Raw genomic sequence first — 17,987 nt, forward strand, 5'->3', positions numbered from 1 at the left:
TTCGCTCCCTTCCCCCAATGTTATATCTTCACATCAAGAAAAAACCCTAACAAGTTAACCTTGGCGATGAGAGAAAGAACATTGCTGAGAGGGGGCTAAAGCTGTTTGGTCGCGTTTCTGGGAGTTGTAGTTGACACCTAATTCAATTGAAGCGCAACAGAATGTGCGGACACTACAATTCCCGGAGGGCATTGCGGCGAGGACGGGTGCCGGGACGTGGGAACGGTGTACGACGCAGGCGCGTTTGCTGCGGGCTGACCTTCAGCGGTGGCGGATTCACCATGTTCACCAGAACAGGCGTCCTGGTTTTTGTGCCCCAATGGTAAATTGCACAAGGCTAGCTCGGTCTGTCCGTGCAAATCGTCGCGTTTTCCATCTCTCTCTTTGCTTCTAAATGGTGTGCTGCTGTGTGTTCATTTTAATTGTGAAGTTAGCTGACCGCAGGCAGGGTGAATCGGGTAACTAGGCCTGTGAGGAAGGATGGTGGAATAGGAGGTCTGCTTGCTGTTTAAGCTCGTTTACTTCAATTTTCCACTCAGATTTTGTTTGCTGCAATCTCCCTTTCCAGTCTTGACTGGGAAGGTCTTCCTTAGGATGTATCTGGTTTCCAAAGAAAAGGTAAATAAATATGAAAAGCATCAAAATTAAGTAGTGTTCAGCATATCTGGCGGTGTCTGAAGGAAGAAAGACCTTTTATCTGGGACTCTAATCAATTTATTATGTATTGAGAGAAGGAAAAGCCGATATAGCATTTTAAATTATGAGGGGCATAGATAGAGTTCCTATTCCTCAAGATGGAAATGGTCCGATATAAGAGGGCATAGGTTTAAGGTGAAAGGAGGGAAATTTATTTCCAGGACAAGTTTTTTTTTCACAGTGTGGTAGGTGACTGGGCCCTGCTGCCAGGTCAGAGCAGCTATGATGATGTTTATTTATTAGATAGGCACGTAGATAAATAGGGGTTGAAGGGATATAGCTCATGTGCAGGCATAGGGTGAGTCTAAATTGGTTAGCCCAGACATATCAGAAAGGCAGTGTCCATTATTAAGGACCTCCAGCACCCAGAACATGCCCATTTCTCACTGTTACCATCAGGTAGGAGGTACAGAAGCCTGAAGGGACATACTAAGCGATTCAGGAACAGCTTCTTCCCCTCTACCATCCGAATCCTAAATGGACATTGAAGCTTTGGAAGCTACCTCACTTTTTTTTAATATACAGTATCTGTTTTTTGCATGTTTTTTTAAATATTCAATTTCATAATTGATTTACTTGTTTATTTATTATTATGTTTTATTTATTTTTTCTCTCTTTGCTAGATTATGTATTGTCATGTACTACTGCTGCTAAGTTAACAAATTTCTCATCACATGCTGGTAATAATAAACCTGCTTCTGATTCTTATTTTGATATGGGCCAAAGGGTTTGTTCCCATCTTATAATATTTTGCATTCTGTTCTTAGAGTTAAGTAGAGTAATATGGGGTTAAGTTGCAAGAACAATCAATGGCCAAAACTCTTAACCAATCAGTGGGCATGAATTCAGATCCCATCGTGAAAGTAGGGGCATTTAAATTCAAGTAATTCAATAAATAAAGAACTGAAAGTGTGTATCAATAATGGTAACTACAAAGCATCTGAATTGCTCTTCAGAGAAAGCAACCTGTTGCCCATACCTAGTGTGGAAATTACACAAGTGGTTGAATTATAATTGTCTTCTCAAATGGCCAGGAAACTTCTACATGCAGGGCAATTTGGGAGATTCAAGAAATCTTGATTGGATAAATAAAATGAACATCAGTATATACTATTAGTTAGACTGCATATGTCTTCATCTTAAAGCAGTTCTGCAGAGATCTTTGCTTCATTTGGGTTGCAGATGTAAGCTCTCAAATTTTTTTAAATCCACTAATTTGATGCAAAATATTGAGGTAAGTGCAATTATAGATAAAACTAGGTGTTATTTTGCAATTCTGCTAGTAGAGAATAATTAGCCAAAATATAACTTTGAAATTGTGTAACAGAAATCATTTACTTTTTTGGGAAAAAAATTCAGACCAGCAGAACAGGCCACTTGAGTAATACTTATTTCTTAGAGTAACTCTTAAGAGTTGAAAGACTAAGAGCTTGGATGAGAGATCAGGTGGAATGCTTTCTCTGTCAGATGGTATAAACCACAATGATCTTCTGTGCTGTAAAATTTTGTGCATGTAGAAGTAGGTCACTGATGGATCCTTTGTTGCATTTGTTATTTTTAACAAAAAAAATCATTCAATATCATTGCAAAAATTGAAAATGTGTCGGAGATCTGCTTTAAAATTGGATAATAGATGACTAACAGTAATTGTTCTCAACAATGATAATGTTTTCACTTTGAAGATCAGTAATAGATATTGGGTGTAAGAGTTCTCGTTTACATGCTTTTTCTGTTGAGACTAAAGATTGCAGTTGAAAAGAAAGTTACTGCAAATATGTTTGGTTGAAAATACTTCGTACTTCAATGTGCACATACTTGTTTTAAAATATCCAAAGAAGCAACTGTCTATCTGGTCAATTTCATATGTAGATGATGGATTACCAGTAGCCTGGGCTGCTCACCGTGGACTCTTAATCCCTTTGTTTCCACCACCATCAGGAAGGTTTGCAGGGGGTGGGGGGGGGCTTCATTTCTTTCTTGAACAGAGGCCTAACTGCTTCCCTTACTTCTGTGCACTCATTTGATTATCAAACTCATCCTCACACTTCGCTACTTCTCCTTTGACTTAACACTCACTTTCTTCAGGTGAAAAGTTGCTACAGCAGTCCCTTGGGTCTTAACAATGCCTGCTGCCTTATTGGAGTCCTTGCTCCAGATTTTTTTGGGCCCACTCTTTCAATTCTTTCTCCATTACACTGGGCATTTGCATTGGTGGTATATCCTGCACCCAGAAAGAACACAAAAAAAGATTACTTTTGCTGCCAATTTCCATCCTGTTCTCATGTTTCTGTTATCCATCTCTGACACTTTTCTTTCCCGTTCTATATCTTTATCTCAGGACTAGATAGAAACATAATTTACAAGCCCATAAACTTCCCCAACTAGCTAGACTGAACAACTTCTCAACAATGCTTCTGTAAGTTTTTTAGTCACTTCTTTGTCACTATTGTTCCATTGAGGCACTTCACAACCTTCTGCCATGAACATCGAATATTTCTACTAAACTTAAACTGCTCACTCATCATTGCCTGTTATTCTCCTGATGACCATTTATTGCCGCCATTTGTAATGCTAGTAGTCAGTATCCATGCTCCTTACCAATCTCTGTATGAACTGTTGTCTTGCACCACACCACCACTGCAAACTTAATGTCCTTACAGCTTTCCCGGAATTCTTCCTCAGTTCTGAGGGAATATTCCTGACTCAGAGCATTAACTGTTTTCTCTTTCCACAGAGCTGCTTGACAGAATGAATTCTTCCAGCACAGATGTCTCCTCATGTAACTTGCATTTTATACAAAATATACCTATGTCATAATCAATACATTACAGCGCCATTAAACATTATGCCTCTTATTTTACATGGAGGCAACTTTTTTATTGCATCCTCAAAGTCAGGATTGCCAGCAGATAAATTGCTTTCTGTTGGCCTTTTGCTAGATTTTTCAGGTATAAACATGGATCTTTTAGATCTCAATGATCCCCATGAGCACAAGACCAGTTAATGTTATTGCAAAATTACCCTCTTTATCTTACTACAAATACACATATAACTCCAGGCTTGAATGTTTTATTTTAAGTTTTATGCTAATATCTATTCTGTTATGTTACAGGGGTCAAGTCCGAAACATGGCAACTCTGAAGGATAGTAAGTATCATATTTTTCTATGACGGAATATTGCTTTACTAATGATTTGTAAGATGCAGGTGTACATCGGAGTAATATACTTGAGCTTTCAAAGATTTTAAGATTCCTGAAATGTAATGCTTAAAGGTTTCTGCATTGACACCTTGCTTGATGAGCAATGTAACTGGTAAAGTTGGGTGTCAGATTGGAATTTCATACTGAGCGAGATCATGTTGTTGAAAAGGCAAACTTTGTTAAGTAAAAATCTGAAATACAACAGATAACAACATTGGTGATCGAATCAGTTAATATTTCAACAGAGAAGGAATCACTTGATACTTCAGGTTGCTGATCTTCCTTCTGAACTGAAGGTATTAAGTTGCTTTCCCTATTTTTCACCACTTTCTGTCACCTTTCATATCTCCAGCATCCAGGATCATCTTGGTTCTAAAATGATATAAGCATTACTCATGAATCTTGGACATGTAAATTGTGGCTTCAGTATATCTCACTGGACAGCGTGGTAGCGTAGGATTAGAGTAAAGCTTTATAGTGCCAGCGATCCTGATTGGGGTTCAATTCTCACCGGTGTTTGTGCATTCTCCCCATGACCATATGGGTTTCCTTTGGGTGCTCAGGTTTCCTCCCACATTCCAAAGATATTCAGGTTAGGGTTATTAAATTGCGGCCATGCTATGTTGGCACTGGAAGCATGGTGACACTTGTGGGCTGTGCCCAGCAAAATCCTCGGACTATCGGTCTAAGGATTGTGCTGGAGGCAGCCCACAGGTGTTGTCATTTGTTAGTCATTGACGCAAATGGCACACTTCACTGTATATTTTGATCCACGTGTGACAAATACATTTATCTTTTATCTTTATCTGCAATCTTTAAGCTTTACAATACGGTTAAAGATATTAATGACATGGTTGGCTCTCTTCTAATAAATTTTACCAAAAATAAATGAACATACCTTACATTCAAAACAAATATTTTGTATTGGGACGTGAATGAGGTTATTTTCTATTTTTAAAAAGAATGTAGGTTTCTGGTATATCAGTGGTATACTGCATACTTTTCTTTACAAAAGCATAATCTGATTGCAAATCTCAAATTTGCTCAGTTTAAATATATTTTCACTGCAGTCTAGTTGTGTAGTTTTGTGAGTAAGACAAAAGAAATTTCTGGCAAAATTTCATTAAAAAAGCTATTACAGTTAATAATGCATAGTAGTCTCAATATAAAAACTATCTGGTAATATATTTGTCTGTTTTCAGTTACCAGGCGCTTGAAGTCTATCAAGAATATCCAAAAGATCACCCAGTCCATGAAAATGGTGGCTGCAGCAAAATATGCAAGAGCTGAGAGGGAACTGAAGCCAGCAAGAGTTTATGGAACAGGAGCTCTTGGTATGATAACTGCAGCATGTAATTTCACTTTTGAGTTGTGGAAGAGATTGTCTTCAGAGTCATAGACTTAACCTCTGTGGCAGATAACATTCAGCTGAATATTTTTTGCAGAATTGCCATGTATGTAGTATTTTGAGGGGCAGGAGACAAGCACAAATCTGTGGTCTTATTCACTGCAAGCTTTTTCCACTGAGGTTGAGTGAGACTAGAACTGAATGCCATAGGTTTAGGGTGAAAGGTGAAATGTTTAAGGGGAACCTGAGGAAGAACTTCTTTGCTCAGGGTGGTACAAGTGTGGAACAAGCTGCAAGCTGAAGTGGTGGATGTGGGTTCGGTTGCAATATTTGAGAGAATTTTAGATTAGTACATGGATGGGAGTGGTATGGAGTGCTATGTCCAGGTGCAGGTCAATAGGACTAGTCAGAATAACAATTTGGCATGGACTAGATGAGCCAAAAGGCCCCTTTCTGTGCTGCTGTGCTCCTTGATTCTATGAACATAAAAGCAGCAAACCCAAAATGCTGGAGGAACTCAGCACATTGACAAGATCTATGGAGATGAATAAATGGTCAACTTTTTCAGGCTGGGGCTCTTCATTAGAGCTGGAAGGAAAGGGAGAAGAATCCAGATTCTATTATGCCTTTTTGCTGTCAGAACTAAAATAAATTGGTTTGCTAATGCAACACCTTAAAGAATTTCATTAATTTGAAAGCGACTATTAACTTCTCATTAGTCCAATAGGAAAGGGGTAGATTATATAAGTGGATAATTATAGGCCATTCTATGGTTATGACAGGTTTTCTTTACTGAGAGCTGTTCACAACTCAGACAGTTCACATTGGAAATCCAGTTGCCTGGCAATATATTTAAACAAAAACATGGACAAGCCAAGGCCAAAACGAAGTTAAACTGGAGTGTCCAACTCAACTATTAAGACATTGCTACAAATTGAATTTCCACATGGCAGAAGGTGCATGCAGCAGCTGGCAAATCCATCCCCCAAGTCTCCTAAATTGTTGTTCATGTGTATCAGCTGTATAAAACAGGTGATTATAACTTGGGCAGCTCCTGTAAACAGTGACTCGTAATACAAATGAAGTTCTTTTGCTGCACAATCCAGTCTGCATCATTTGGGAGATTCTCACTGCCTTTTTTGTGATTTCTAGCACATTTTGTGCTCCAGGTATGTTATATAATAATATTATATAATGGATCTGAATAAAGCAGAGATATCAAGCATGCCAGCACAATCAGGAAACTAGCAGTCAAATGGGCAAAGATGTTTTGGATAATAGTTCCATTCATTTAAAACTTTCTCTCAAACCTACTCATGTTAAGTTCAGTCAAGAGTATTGTCATTGCTCTCCATGCCTTTGTGGCAAGTCAGCCAGCAACCTTAGCATTTGTCTGTTTTTTATGAGGCCATTACTCACTCAACGCTTAACCCAGCACAGATGAAAAGCTTGCAAGGAGCCGGCTGGATTTGTACCTAGGACCACTCACCTCGAAGTCCGGTGTGAGTGTGAGTGGGATCCATGTCACAGAAAGCAAGCAGGAAAGGATTCTGCTGCTGAGAGTAAACAAAGCACTTGGGCAGCAATGTGAGATGCACATATGATTGAATGGATTGTTATCTAGTAGGATGTGGCTATAACATAGGCAATGCCTACTGTTCATCCTTAATTGCCCTTGAGAAGGATGTGGTGACAGCTGAATGGGTTGCTCAGCTATTTCAGAGGGAACTAAATATCAACCACATAAAGGCTGGGTAGGAAAGCTAACAGATTTCCACCTATAAGAGCATCATTAAGAAGTGTAGTATTCCATTGCCATTCCATTGGGAGTAGAGTCATTGTAAGTGGTTTGCCAGTTATTTAAGGACATTCAGAGCATTGAAACTGATGATCAAACAAAGTTCTCCTGGCTGGATTTTTTTAAAATTTAATTATGTGTCTCAGTCTTGGTAAGCTAATCCCCGCAAGCATTGAGAGATTTTTTTTGTGGCATGTATGTGCATCTTGAGAAATACCTTGTAGCTGTGCATGCTTGCTATTTCTCTTACTACAAGACTTGAAACTGGAGTCTATGGCTGGTAGGTCCTCAGCTTACCCAATGTCTTTTTTTTTCCCATTATAGAGCAATTTATAGGATCTTACTGGCTTGCAAGCTTGATGATTTAAATAATTGATCTTATCACCAGAAGCAACTTACAACTGTTTTTATACAGCACTGCATAGATGCAACCTTTTAACACTGGCTCTATTTCTCCCAAGCTCTGTATGAGAAAGCAGAAATTCAACCTCCTGAAAACCAAGCCAGACACCTGATTATTGGAGTATCCTCTGACCGTGGTCTATGTGGTGGGATCCACAGTAATGTTGCTAAAAGCATAAGGAATCAAATACAGGAATTGACTTCTGCAGGTAAAGAGATCAAGGTGGCTACTATTGGGGACAAGCTAAGAGCACTGCTGTATAGGTAAGTATATCGTGGCTTTGAAAATACATCCTTAAAAAATATGAAGTTGGTAGTGTTTTAGCTAAAAGCACATTATGCTGGTCTTTTGGTATAAATGTTTATTAAATTTGATTTCAGTGTTATTTTAGTAGAGATATTAGTTTGTCATCCTAAGTGCTTTACTGTACTCTTTAACAAAGTAATAAAATGTGAATAGTTTAAATACTTATTTTCCAGAGTATCACTTTAAGACCTGTGTTGGGTTTCTTTGATTTCTGCCCTGATATACAGTGCAGAAACAGGATCTTCAGCCCAACTGATTGATGGCAATCAAGGTGCCAACCTGAGCTAGACCTATTTGTCTGCATTTGGCCCATGCAAGTTCCTGTGTTGGACAGATATTACTTGTTGGATCGATATTCAGTACATTACGCTCCCCAAATTTAAACTGAAGATTGAGTATTCATATTTTCAGAGTGAAGAATTGGGGCGATCTTTAAGATTTCTTACAAAACATTAATTATATATCTGAATGGGCATTGTCGTTATTGAAACAAACAAGGACTACCTGTAAAATAATTTTGAGTTAATTTACTCTTTTTTGTAAGGTACAGTTTCACTGATAGTGGTAACAATCTTCAATTACAGTAGGCTAAAGATTTATATAAGTTGTAAAACCAAATTCAAAAAGTATTGAGTAGTTAGCATATAATTGTATGAGCTGCCAGACTTCTAACTTTCCCATCCACCTGGCTTCACCTATTACCTTCCAGCTCATCCTCCTTTCTCTCCCTCCACCTTTTCATTCTGCTGTCTGCTTCCTTCCTTTCCAGTTCTGAAGAAAGGTCTTGGCCCGAATCATTAACTGTTTATTAATTTCCATAGATACTGTCTGACCTGTTGAGTTCTGTGTGTGTATGACCTGGATTTTGTTTTAAATTGCAGAAATTATGGAGATAACCTCCTGTTGATGTTTAAGGAAGTGGGCCGGAAACCACCAACATTTGGTGATGCTTCATTCATTGCTACTGAGCTCCTCAACTCAGGCTTTGAGTTTGATAAAGGCTCTATTATTTTCAACAGATTTAAGTAAGTTTCTCAGAGTGAATGTATAAATGCTATTTTTAAATTTCTGCCTCAAAACCTGTACCTTGCTTGTAGAACAGTACAGAACAGAGGCAGGCCATTTGGCCCACAATGTTTTGCCAAACTAGCTATAAAGCAAGTCAAAAACAACCAGACATTAATCCTCCTACCTACACCATGTTCATATCCCTCCATCTTCCTTACCTCCATGCTAAGCTTCTACTAACATATTTGCCTCCACCTCCGTATCAGGTAGCGCATTCCAGACATCTACAACACGGAGTAAAAGAACTTGTCCCTCATATCCCCCTCGAACCTATCCCCTCTCACCTTCTATGGATGCCTTCTGGTATTAGGTATTTCAATCCAGGGAAACAGATACTCCCTGTCCTCTCTATCTATGTTTCATAATCTTGTAGACCTCTAGCAGTAGTAGCACTGCCTCAACATCTATCATCAAAGATCCCCACCTCTCTAGACATACAAACTACTCTCATTTTTCCATCCCCATCCTTCCTTCTAATAGGAACATGCCTTTCCTATACTCTGTGCCATTGATCTTTAAACACCCTCCTCATGTCTAATGTGGACTTGCCAGAGAAAAGTTGTTCCCAATTAAAACTTATTGGTTCCTGCCTAATGCTTGCATAATTTGCCCTACTCCAATTTAAAACTCTTCTCACGAGGACCATGTTATAACCCTTGTTATAGCTATCCTGAAAGTTAAGGAGTTGTGGTCATTGTTGCTTAACTGTTCGTCCACTGAAAGGTCAGTCATCTGGCCAGGCTCATTACCCAACACCAGGTCCAGTATGGCTCCTCCTCTCATTCGACTGTCCATACAGTATTTTGATTTAAGAGATGTTCCAGAATACACTTAACAAAATCATGTTTTTATTTTTTAATTCTCCCTGCATTCTCATCAACCTCCTTACTTTCTGCCATTCACCTACACACTAAGAAAGTCCCAGTTTATATTAGGGAAGTTGAAGTGCCCCCATGACAACAGCCCTATTATTTTTGCACATTTCCTTAATCTGATTGCATGTGTCTCAAATGTCCCCGTGGCTCTGTAGTACAGTCCCCTCAGTGTGATCGCACCTTTCTTGTTACTGAGTTCCACCCATATGGATTCTGACCCTTACATTGTCTCTCCAAAATGTAGCTGTGATATTATCTCTAATTACTAGTGTAACCTTACCACCATCTCCTACCTTTTCTAAAACTTCTAAGACCAGAGCCTTAGAATAAAGGGGTGTCCTTTTAGAATAGAGATGAGGAATTTCTTTAGCCAGTGAGCAGTGAATCTGTGGAATTCCTTGCCACAGGCAGCTGTGGAGGCCAAGTCTTTATGTATACTTAAGGCAGAGGTTGATAGATTCTTGATTGATCAGGGCATGAAGGGATATGGGGGCAGCAGGAGGGAAAGCCAGGAGTTTGGGGCTGAGAAAAAAAATGGATCAGTCATGAAGAAATGTCAGTAGAGACTTGATGGGTCAAATGGCCTAATTCTGCTCCTGTATCATATGGCCTAATGGAAAACCTGGTGCATTAATCACCCATTCCTGCCCCTCTCTCAACTAAGTTTCAGACTGTGTTTGTGAAATTTCACTTCATTGTAACTCAATGCAGGTATCCAATTAGCCTCATAATTGTTACCAGAGCTCTCCGAGGACTTGCCTTGCTGATAATATTTGCAGGCACATGGCTTGCTTCAATTATATTCAAGAAAAATTCTAACTCACTGTCTCCTTCAGCATCTGAGCAATGGGATAATTGGTTTATTATTGTTACAGTGAAAATCATTTGTTTTTGCATGCTAGCCATTCAGATCCTTTCACAAGTAGAAGGGAAAAGCAATAACAGAAACTAGTGCATTCCAGTCCTGATGAAAGGTCTTGGCTCGAAATATGGACTGTTTACTCTTCCATAGATGCTGCCTGGCCAGCTGAGTTCCTTCATTTTATGTGTGTCACTCTAGACTTCCAGCATCCACAGAATCTCATGTTTGTGGAACAGAAACTGATGTTACAGCGAAAGTGCAGTGCAGGCATGACAAAGTAGGTTGTGAGGTCAAGAATCAATCTTATATATGGGGTCCACCATACTGTACAAAGTGTCTGAATGTAAAACAAAAAACATTCAGCTCTAACGAGAAAGCATTAACATGAAAGCAACATGAGGTTACTCATTCTTATGTACTATTCAAAACTGACTTGTAAGACAGACTATGGTGCTGAACTTGGCCATTGAAGAACCTTTACTTGCTTTCAGGAACAGGCAATGTCAATGCACTTAGCTAAGCAATCCTCTAAAGATTGCCCATTATTCTTACCTTGAATATTGTCACGATTTAATTATTTTATTTTTAGATCTGTGATTGCATACAGGACTGAAGCGCAGCCAGTGTTCTCCTTCGACACTCTGTCAGGTTCTGGTGAGTAAATGTGCTGCCTACAAAATAATTAAATGAATTTACTATTACAAGTTTATAAAAAAAAAAATAATTGAAGCGGAGAGAAGAGGCATGATATCTCAATTTGTACTGCATTAAAAAGTCATAGAGTATAGAACATTATTGCATGGAACGGTCCCCACAATATAGGATCTTTTAACTTACTCTAAGCTCAGTCTAACCCTTCTCTCCATTTTTCTATTATCATGTGCCTTTCTAACAGTTTATGTGTATTTGCCTCTTCTACTTCCCCTGGCAGGGCATTCCACACACCCACCACTCTGTTAACCATGACATCCCCCATACCTTAAGAAATTACGTCCACTCGTATTAGCAATTTTCATCCTGGCAAAAGGTCTCTAGCTATCCACTTGATCTATGCCTAGCCATTTGAGTTTCATATCTATTACTTTGGCGCAGATTCTGTTGACAAAGCATGTACCATTCTTCCTGTTTAAATTTCAAACTGTTCAGGTCCTGTGTCTCCCATTCTGAATGATTTGTGCTGTGTGACTCAGTTTACAGTGAGTAGGTACACATTTATTCCTTTGATTGGTGGAGGCTGACAGTGTGATACCCATAACACGGTCTGTTCATAGGAGTTCTAGAATCGTTGAGTATTGGAAGAATCGGTAAATACAGGTTTCCCCCGCTATCTGAAGGTATAACACTCCTATGAAACTGTTTGTAAGCAGAAACGTCGTAAAGCGAAGAAGCAATTACCAATAATTTATATGGAAAAGGTTTTGAGCATTCCCAGACCCAAAAAATAACCTACCAAATCATAACAAATAACACACGAAACCTAAAATAACACGAACATATAGTAAAAGCAGGAATGATATGATAATTATACAGCCTATATAAAGTAGAAATATTGTATGTATGGTGTAGTTTCACTTATCAAATTTGGGAAGACAGCGAGCCAAAATCGATATGGAGAAAAAAAATCGGCATGTACATGTGTGCGCTCGTATATGCATGCGCACACAACTGTCTGCACAAGGCTTCACGGTCATGCTAGTCTTTTCAGGGTAAACACAAATAAAGTGGGCGTCTTTTTTCATAAAAGCGAAAATTCTCTATGGTTAGCGAAAACAGGTACTAATATAGGTCTTTCGTAACCGTGAGTTGTCATAAAGTGAATGTTCGAAAAACAGGGGCCACCTGTATCTATTAGGCCCCTCATTGGGTAATTGATAATATGTTGGAAATCGTAATCTTTTCTGATCCTGTGTACTAAGTTGAGATCCCATTAAAAATTGTTGGAATACTGGGTTATCATCTAGGCCCAAGGAAGCATAGGTTATAAGCTATTAAGAGAGCTAGTCACTCTTTCATGAATCTTCCATGCACCAAGTTTCTTGATGCCAAATGTAAGATGCAGTTCTTTTGAATATCTTTCACAATTTAGAGAAAGTTTACTTTTTATGATAAATAGTGACCTGTTCATTTGGCAATTATTTCCTTTAAATTTATTAATTTTTAATTATGTATGTTTATGCATAGTGGAACTGATTGTTGAATTTCATAATAAAAAGTATTTACAAGAATTAACTATATAATGCCTTTTTATTCTTACATTTATAGCAGTGCATTTCATGTTAAATTACATTATTTAAATCAATAGCAATGTGTCCCCCTGAAGTGGTACATTACTACAACAAATGAGGGGCTTCCTCACCCAGCCCAGCCATGACAAACACATGATCATAAAGCCTAAATGTGTTTAATTATACTTAAATTTTGTGTGTTGGGATCCATGAGAGATATATTACACAATGTGGAATATGATGGAAATTTTTTCAGATTATGGAGTGTTATTTTACTTGTACGCAGTGGAAATAACCTGGCTATTAACTATATTTTAATTACATTTCTAGAGAACATGAGTGTTTATGATGACATTGATGCTGACGTTCTGCGGAACTACCAAGAGTTCTCTCTGGTGAACATCATTTACTTCGGGTTAAAGGAGTCCACTACAAGTGAGCAGAGTGCCAGGATGACTGCCATGGATAGTGCCAGCAAGAATGCCGGTATGAAAGTTGCATCAATTTAGATGGTTTAGTTTAACATACTTATCTACTGAAAAGATGAGCTGTTATGGCAAATGAAGATTCACATTCCGGGTACCTGGTGTGCAGCAAATTAACCGTTCTGGACAGGTGACATAAGGAGCATTACAATTCATCCTGAGGTTCCTGGATTTAAAAAGAAGAAACAAGCTGTCCTTTTTGATTCAGTAATTTGTGAACATTCTGAGAGGGCATGGGTTAGGGCGGACCATGATTGACTAGTGATTTGTGCAGTCTGAATGCCTGCATGACCTTTGTATGACACAAAAAAGCAGGCAGAGCCAACACAGACATATCCAAGAAAAAAAAAATCTGTACCTTCAGAAGCATTGAAAGTTAATTCTGGTGAAGAGGGAGAGTATCTTTCTGACCTTGCCGTGTTCATACTGCTTTGTGACAAGAAAGACTTGGATCTCCTCAGTAGAATGGAGTTTCTGAAGAAGTAGGTTGGAGGATGATTCTAGTCTTGCATCTCATGGTGGTTTGGATTGCTTTTCTTTTGTTCCACATGTTGACTGTGTTGTGTTAAGGTAGATATTCATTTTGTTTCTAAACTTTTCTAAATTGTGTATTTAAATTTGAGAAGTCCAATATAAGTCCAAAATATTCCTGTACTACTTATTCTCATTGGGCATCTCTAACTGTGCCCAATCATTGCTGTCCAATGCAATCCTGCATCCAAGTTCAGCATTGCATTCATTCTTTAACACCAGAGTGCCGTGGTAGCGTAGCAGTTAGTGCGACGCTATTACAGCTCAGGACATCAGAGTTTCAAGTTCAATCCCAGCATTCTTGGTAAGGAGTCTGTATATCCTCTCCATGGAATGCATGGGTTTTCTCTGGAAGCTCCGGTTTCCTCCCACAGTCCAAAGATGTACCGATAGGTTAATTGATCATTGTAAGTTCTGTGATTAGGTTGGGTTTAATCAGAGGTTGCTGGGTATCACAGCTTGAAGGGCCAGAAGGGCCTATTCAATGCTGTAGCTCTAAATAAATATGTATGATGTTATATTTCAAAATAGGCTGGTTCAACTGTCAAAACTCTGGTACCCTGGGTTATATCTTTGAAGATTGTTATCCCTTGACCCCACCTTACTCTACAATTACTCCTCTCCTCCCTGTCCCCTCCACATGCTTTGCCTCTGTAATTCTGAGTAGAGGAGAGGTACTTGTCACCAGGATGGGAAACTTGGAGGAATGAAAAGCCATCTATTCAACTCTTAGAACCCTTGCGCTTTTAATCTGCCTCACCGCCTTCACGCAGTAGTTTAATCTGGCATTTTATCTATCTCCTTGTCCTGCAGCTTGGATGAGATGTGTTTGCAAATGATCATTTGTCTCAAATGTTGACTTTCCAGAGAGGGGTAATGTTTGAACAGATTTAATGTGAAAGCAAATAGTTTCAAGTAACTTGTCACTGTTGGTTGATAAGTGTTTTTTTTAATATAAAATGCAGAATATAAGGCAGCATGTAACAGTTTGTGCATTGCTATACGTGCCAGCAATCACCAATCAGGGTTCAAGTTCATGCTAATGTTTGTAAGTTTGAACAGTCAGCCCATGATCCCATGAGTTTCTACCATATTCTAAAGTGTACATTTAGAGTTAGTAAGTTGTATGCATACTGTGTTGTCAATGGAAGTATGACAACATTCGTGGACTACCTGCACAATCCTCCCTGATTTGATTTGACATCAATGATACATTTCACTGTATGTTTCAATGTACATGTGATAAAGTTAATCTTTTAATTTTATCTTTGAATATTATTTATTGTAAAAAAAAAGCAGAGTTCCAAATGTTGGATAATGAATTGATAAAGGGATAAAGGAAATAATGTGACCTATTATATTCTTTATTTTAGCTGAAATCATTGACAAGCTAACATTGACATACAACCGCACTCGCCAGGCTGTCATTACCAAGGAACTTATTGAGATTATCTCTGGTGCTGCTGCTCTGTAAGTATTGTGCTGAACATGGTTGTGAATTATTGTATAGTGGAAAAAAATAATAAACTAAAGAACCAAGAAGAAATATATACTGAAAAATCAAATCAAGGCTGTAGGTCAAATCTAGATCCTAGAATGTAAAGGTTTTATTTCAGAATAATTAAATTAAATTTTAGGCCACGAACTTTGTTAGACCTTGATTGTCTTAAATACCTCAGGCCTTGCAAAATAATTATTGTCGTATAAGTCAGATAGTCGTAGCCACTTCATTAGCCAGTTAGGTCATTAAAAAAAAAATCAAACTTACGTTGCATTACAGTAAAATAATGGCAACTATTTTTGGTCCAAAGTGAGTGTATTTTAACTCTTCCATAAGATTACAGAAATTTACGATAAAAATGTACAGCCAGAAATTTCACTTAATGGAATTTGTGTTTTTCTTGCAAGAACCAAGAACCACCATTGTGCCACTACCTGCAGGAAGTCAGCAGGTCAGGCAGCATCAGGCAGATCTCGACTACCCAGTTGACGATTTGGTCCAAGACTCTTGGTCAGGACTGGAAAGGAAGAGTGAATACATCAAAATAAAAAGCTCTTCTTACCCCTCCTCCACCTTTTTATTCTGGCATGTTCTCCCTTCCTTTCCAGTATTGGCAAAGGATGTCGACCAGAATCATCGACTGTTCATTTATTTCATAGATGTTGCCTGATCTGTTGAATTCCTCCAGCACTTTGTGCATATTGCTCTGGATTTTCAGCATTTGCAGAATCTCTTGTGTTTATATTTAATACTCCTTTCCAAATGCCTATTTTCTTTGAAACAAGAATTTGCAACTTAAGATTGTTTTGTGCCTGGGATTCCAGGCACAAAATAATTTCTACAATGTTCTTTTTGTGGCTGATTTCTCTCTCTCTCTCTCTTTTCACATTCTCTTGTGTTCTTCGGAAGAAATGTTCTTAGAACACCTTTCATAATCTTGAATGTTTTGATCATGTAGGAATTCTGCTTCTCAGTCTATTTAAATTTTACCAATTAAGTTGCTTTCCCTTTCCTCGTCTCAGATATATTCACATTTACACAATTAATTGAATCCGGCATCTAACTCTATTTTACATCATTCTTAGTAGTTTACCTTGGTGTGTGTCTGCTTATTATGTGCCCCCATCTGGTTATGTTAACTCTATATGTTAATTCATCACTTGAGATTTGTGTGGCATTCAATTACATTCAGTTAAAGGTTATTTGTACCTTATTATAATTATGCTGAATGAACACTGCTGCGATTAAATTACACACCTAGATATAATACCCTAATTAAATTGCTTATCATGAACCTTGCATTGTCTGTCCTCTATCGCAATGGACAGGTTCATTTGATGACAGTGTATTTTAAGTGAGCCTTCTCACTCCTGGGCCCTGGTGCCTGCTGCTAGACTCTCAACTACCCTATTCCAGATCTACTTGTTTCTGCGGCAGACCCCCCCCCCCAAACCAAACTAATCAATTCCTATAGAAATTGAAACAACCAATTTCAGTGCACCAAGAGATGCACTGAAGAAAAGGTAGTTATTGTAATTAATGCAATGTAAATATTATTTTTGAGCTGTTTTGTCTGCATCTTCAATTTTCGTAGAGCTTTGCACACCGCGTTTAGTATCTCCTACTTTGAGCTTAATTTAGCTATTGTCACAACTGCATTGCATGTATAACTTCATGAATCATTACTGTTTTTTTGTTTCTATGATTTCAAGGAGTTTTTAAACTTGTAGCAACATATAATCCATAGAGGTAATGGTTTATTCTTGCTAATTGTTATTTTTAGTACACCTAAAAGAAAAAAACCTGCTGTGTTAATTATACAATTGGTAGTAATGTGTGTGATAGTTATGCTTCTAGGAATTCAAGCTATGGTAGATAGAAAAAGAATAATCAAACTTTATTACAATTGTAGTTGTAAATTAATTAGCAGTGCAATTAGAAGTGCTAAGGCACAAAAGGCAGATCACATTTTGGATGGTAAAATAAATATTTATTTTAAATGGTATTGAAGTGATTAAATTTTTGATCTGCCTAGACTGGGGGGGGGAAGCTATAAAGTTTGAAAACACATTTTGTCTTCAGGCAGGAAATAATCTTACGAGGTTTGCATTGTTGAATTTTCAGGTAACAATGACGATCCGGAAAGACCTAAATGAAAAAGAATGAAAGCCCCCCTGTTGGAAGATTATGATATGGAATTTCTACTGAATTTGTGGAAATCTAAAGTTTGTAAATTATGATACAATAAAACCTGACAGTGAATGACTCATTTTTGTATTATATCTTTCATTGCTAACAGGTAGATAGTTTTCTTTGAGAGTAGCATTACATAAATCATTACCAAGAGTCTGACTGAGATTAGCCCACTGATTTTTCATGAAACGTAATTGTTGATACCTCAATAAACTGCATTTTTCTTAACACTCATGGTCACTTACTCAGTGAATCCGTATTTTAGAAGCATGTGCTCAGGGAATACTTGCTTCAAGGAAAATCAAAAGGAAGGATCATTTACCCACATGGTATTCAGGTTGTACGATACCGGTGGAGGATTCAAAAGAAGTTTTACACTGGTTCTTGGACTCAGTTGTTTAGTTATTTTCACCCATGCTGGAGGTAGTTACAGTACATCCTTTTGGTTAAAACTGATTTTTTCAAGGACTATTTGTGGCACACATATGGGTGCTC

At 38.1% G+C, this 17,987-nt stretch overlaps 1 protein-coding gene across 2 annotated transcripts; it reads left to right on the forward strand.

The window, feature by feature from the left end:
- The first annotated feature begins 197 nt into the window (after positions 1 to 197).
- atp5f1c (ATP synthase F1 subunit gamma) lies at positions 198 to 17,568 on the forward strand. 2 transcript variants are annotated; one of them, XM_059987334.1, is made up of 9 exons: positions 198 to 322; positions 3,809 to 3,843; positions 5,100 to 5,231; positions 7,505 to 7,709; positions 8,634 to 8,777; positions 11,147 to 11,211; positions 13,113 to 13,268; positions 15,172 to 15,268; positions 17,424 to 17,568. In XM_059987334.1, exons 1-9 carry the CDS (start codon positions 282 to 284, stop codon positions 17,425 to 17,427), a joined length of 879 nt encoding a protein of 292 aa, XP_059843317.1. In that variant the 5' UTR covers positions 198 to 281; the 3' UTR covers positions 17,428 to 17,568. The 2 variants fall into 2 exon arrangements, with proteins under 2 accessions (XP_059843317.1, XP_059843318.1); XM_059987335.1 differs by lacking the exon at positions 17,424 to 17,568 and having other exon boundaries at positions 15,172 to 15,272.
- Positions 17,569 to 17,987: the final 419 nt, after the last annotated feature.

The sequence above is a fragment of the Hypanus sabinus genome, chromosome 13 (genome assembly GCF_030144855.1).
Source record: "Hypanus sabinus isolate sHypSab1 chromosome 13, sHypSab1.hap1, whole genome shotgun sequence".
NCBI lineage: Eukaryota > Metazoa > Chordata > Chondrichthyes > Myliobatiformes > Dasyatidae > Hypanus > Hypanus sabinus.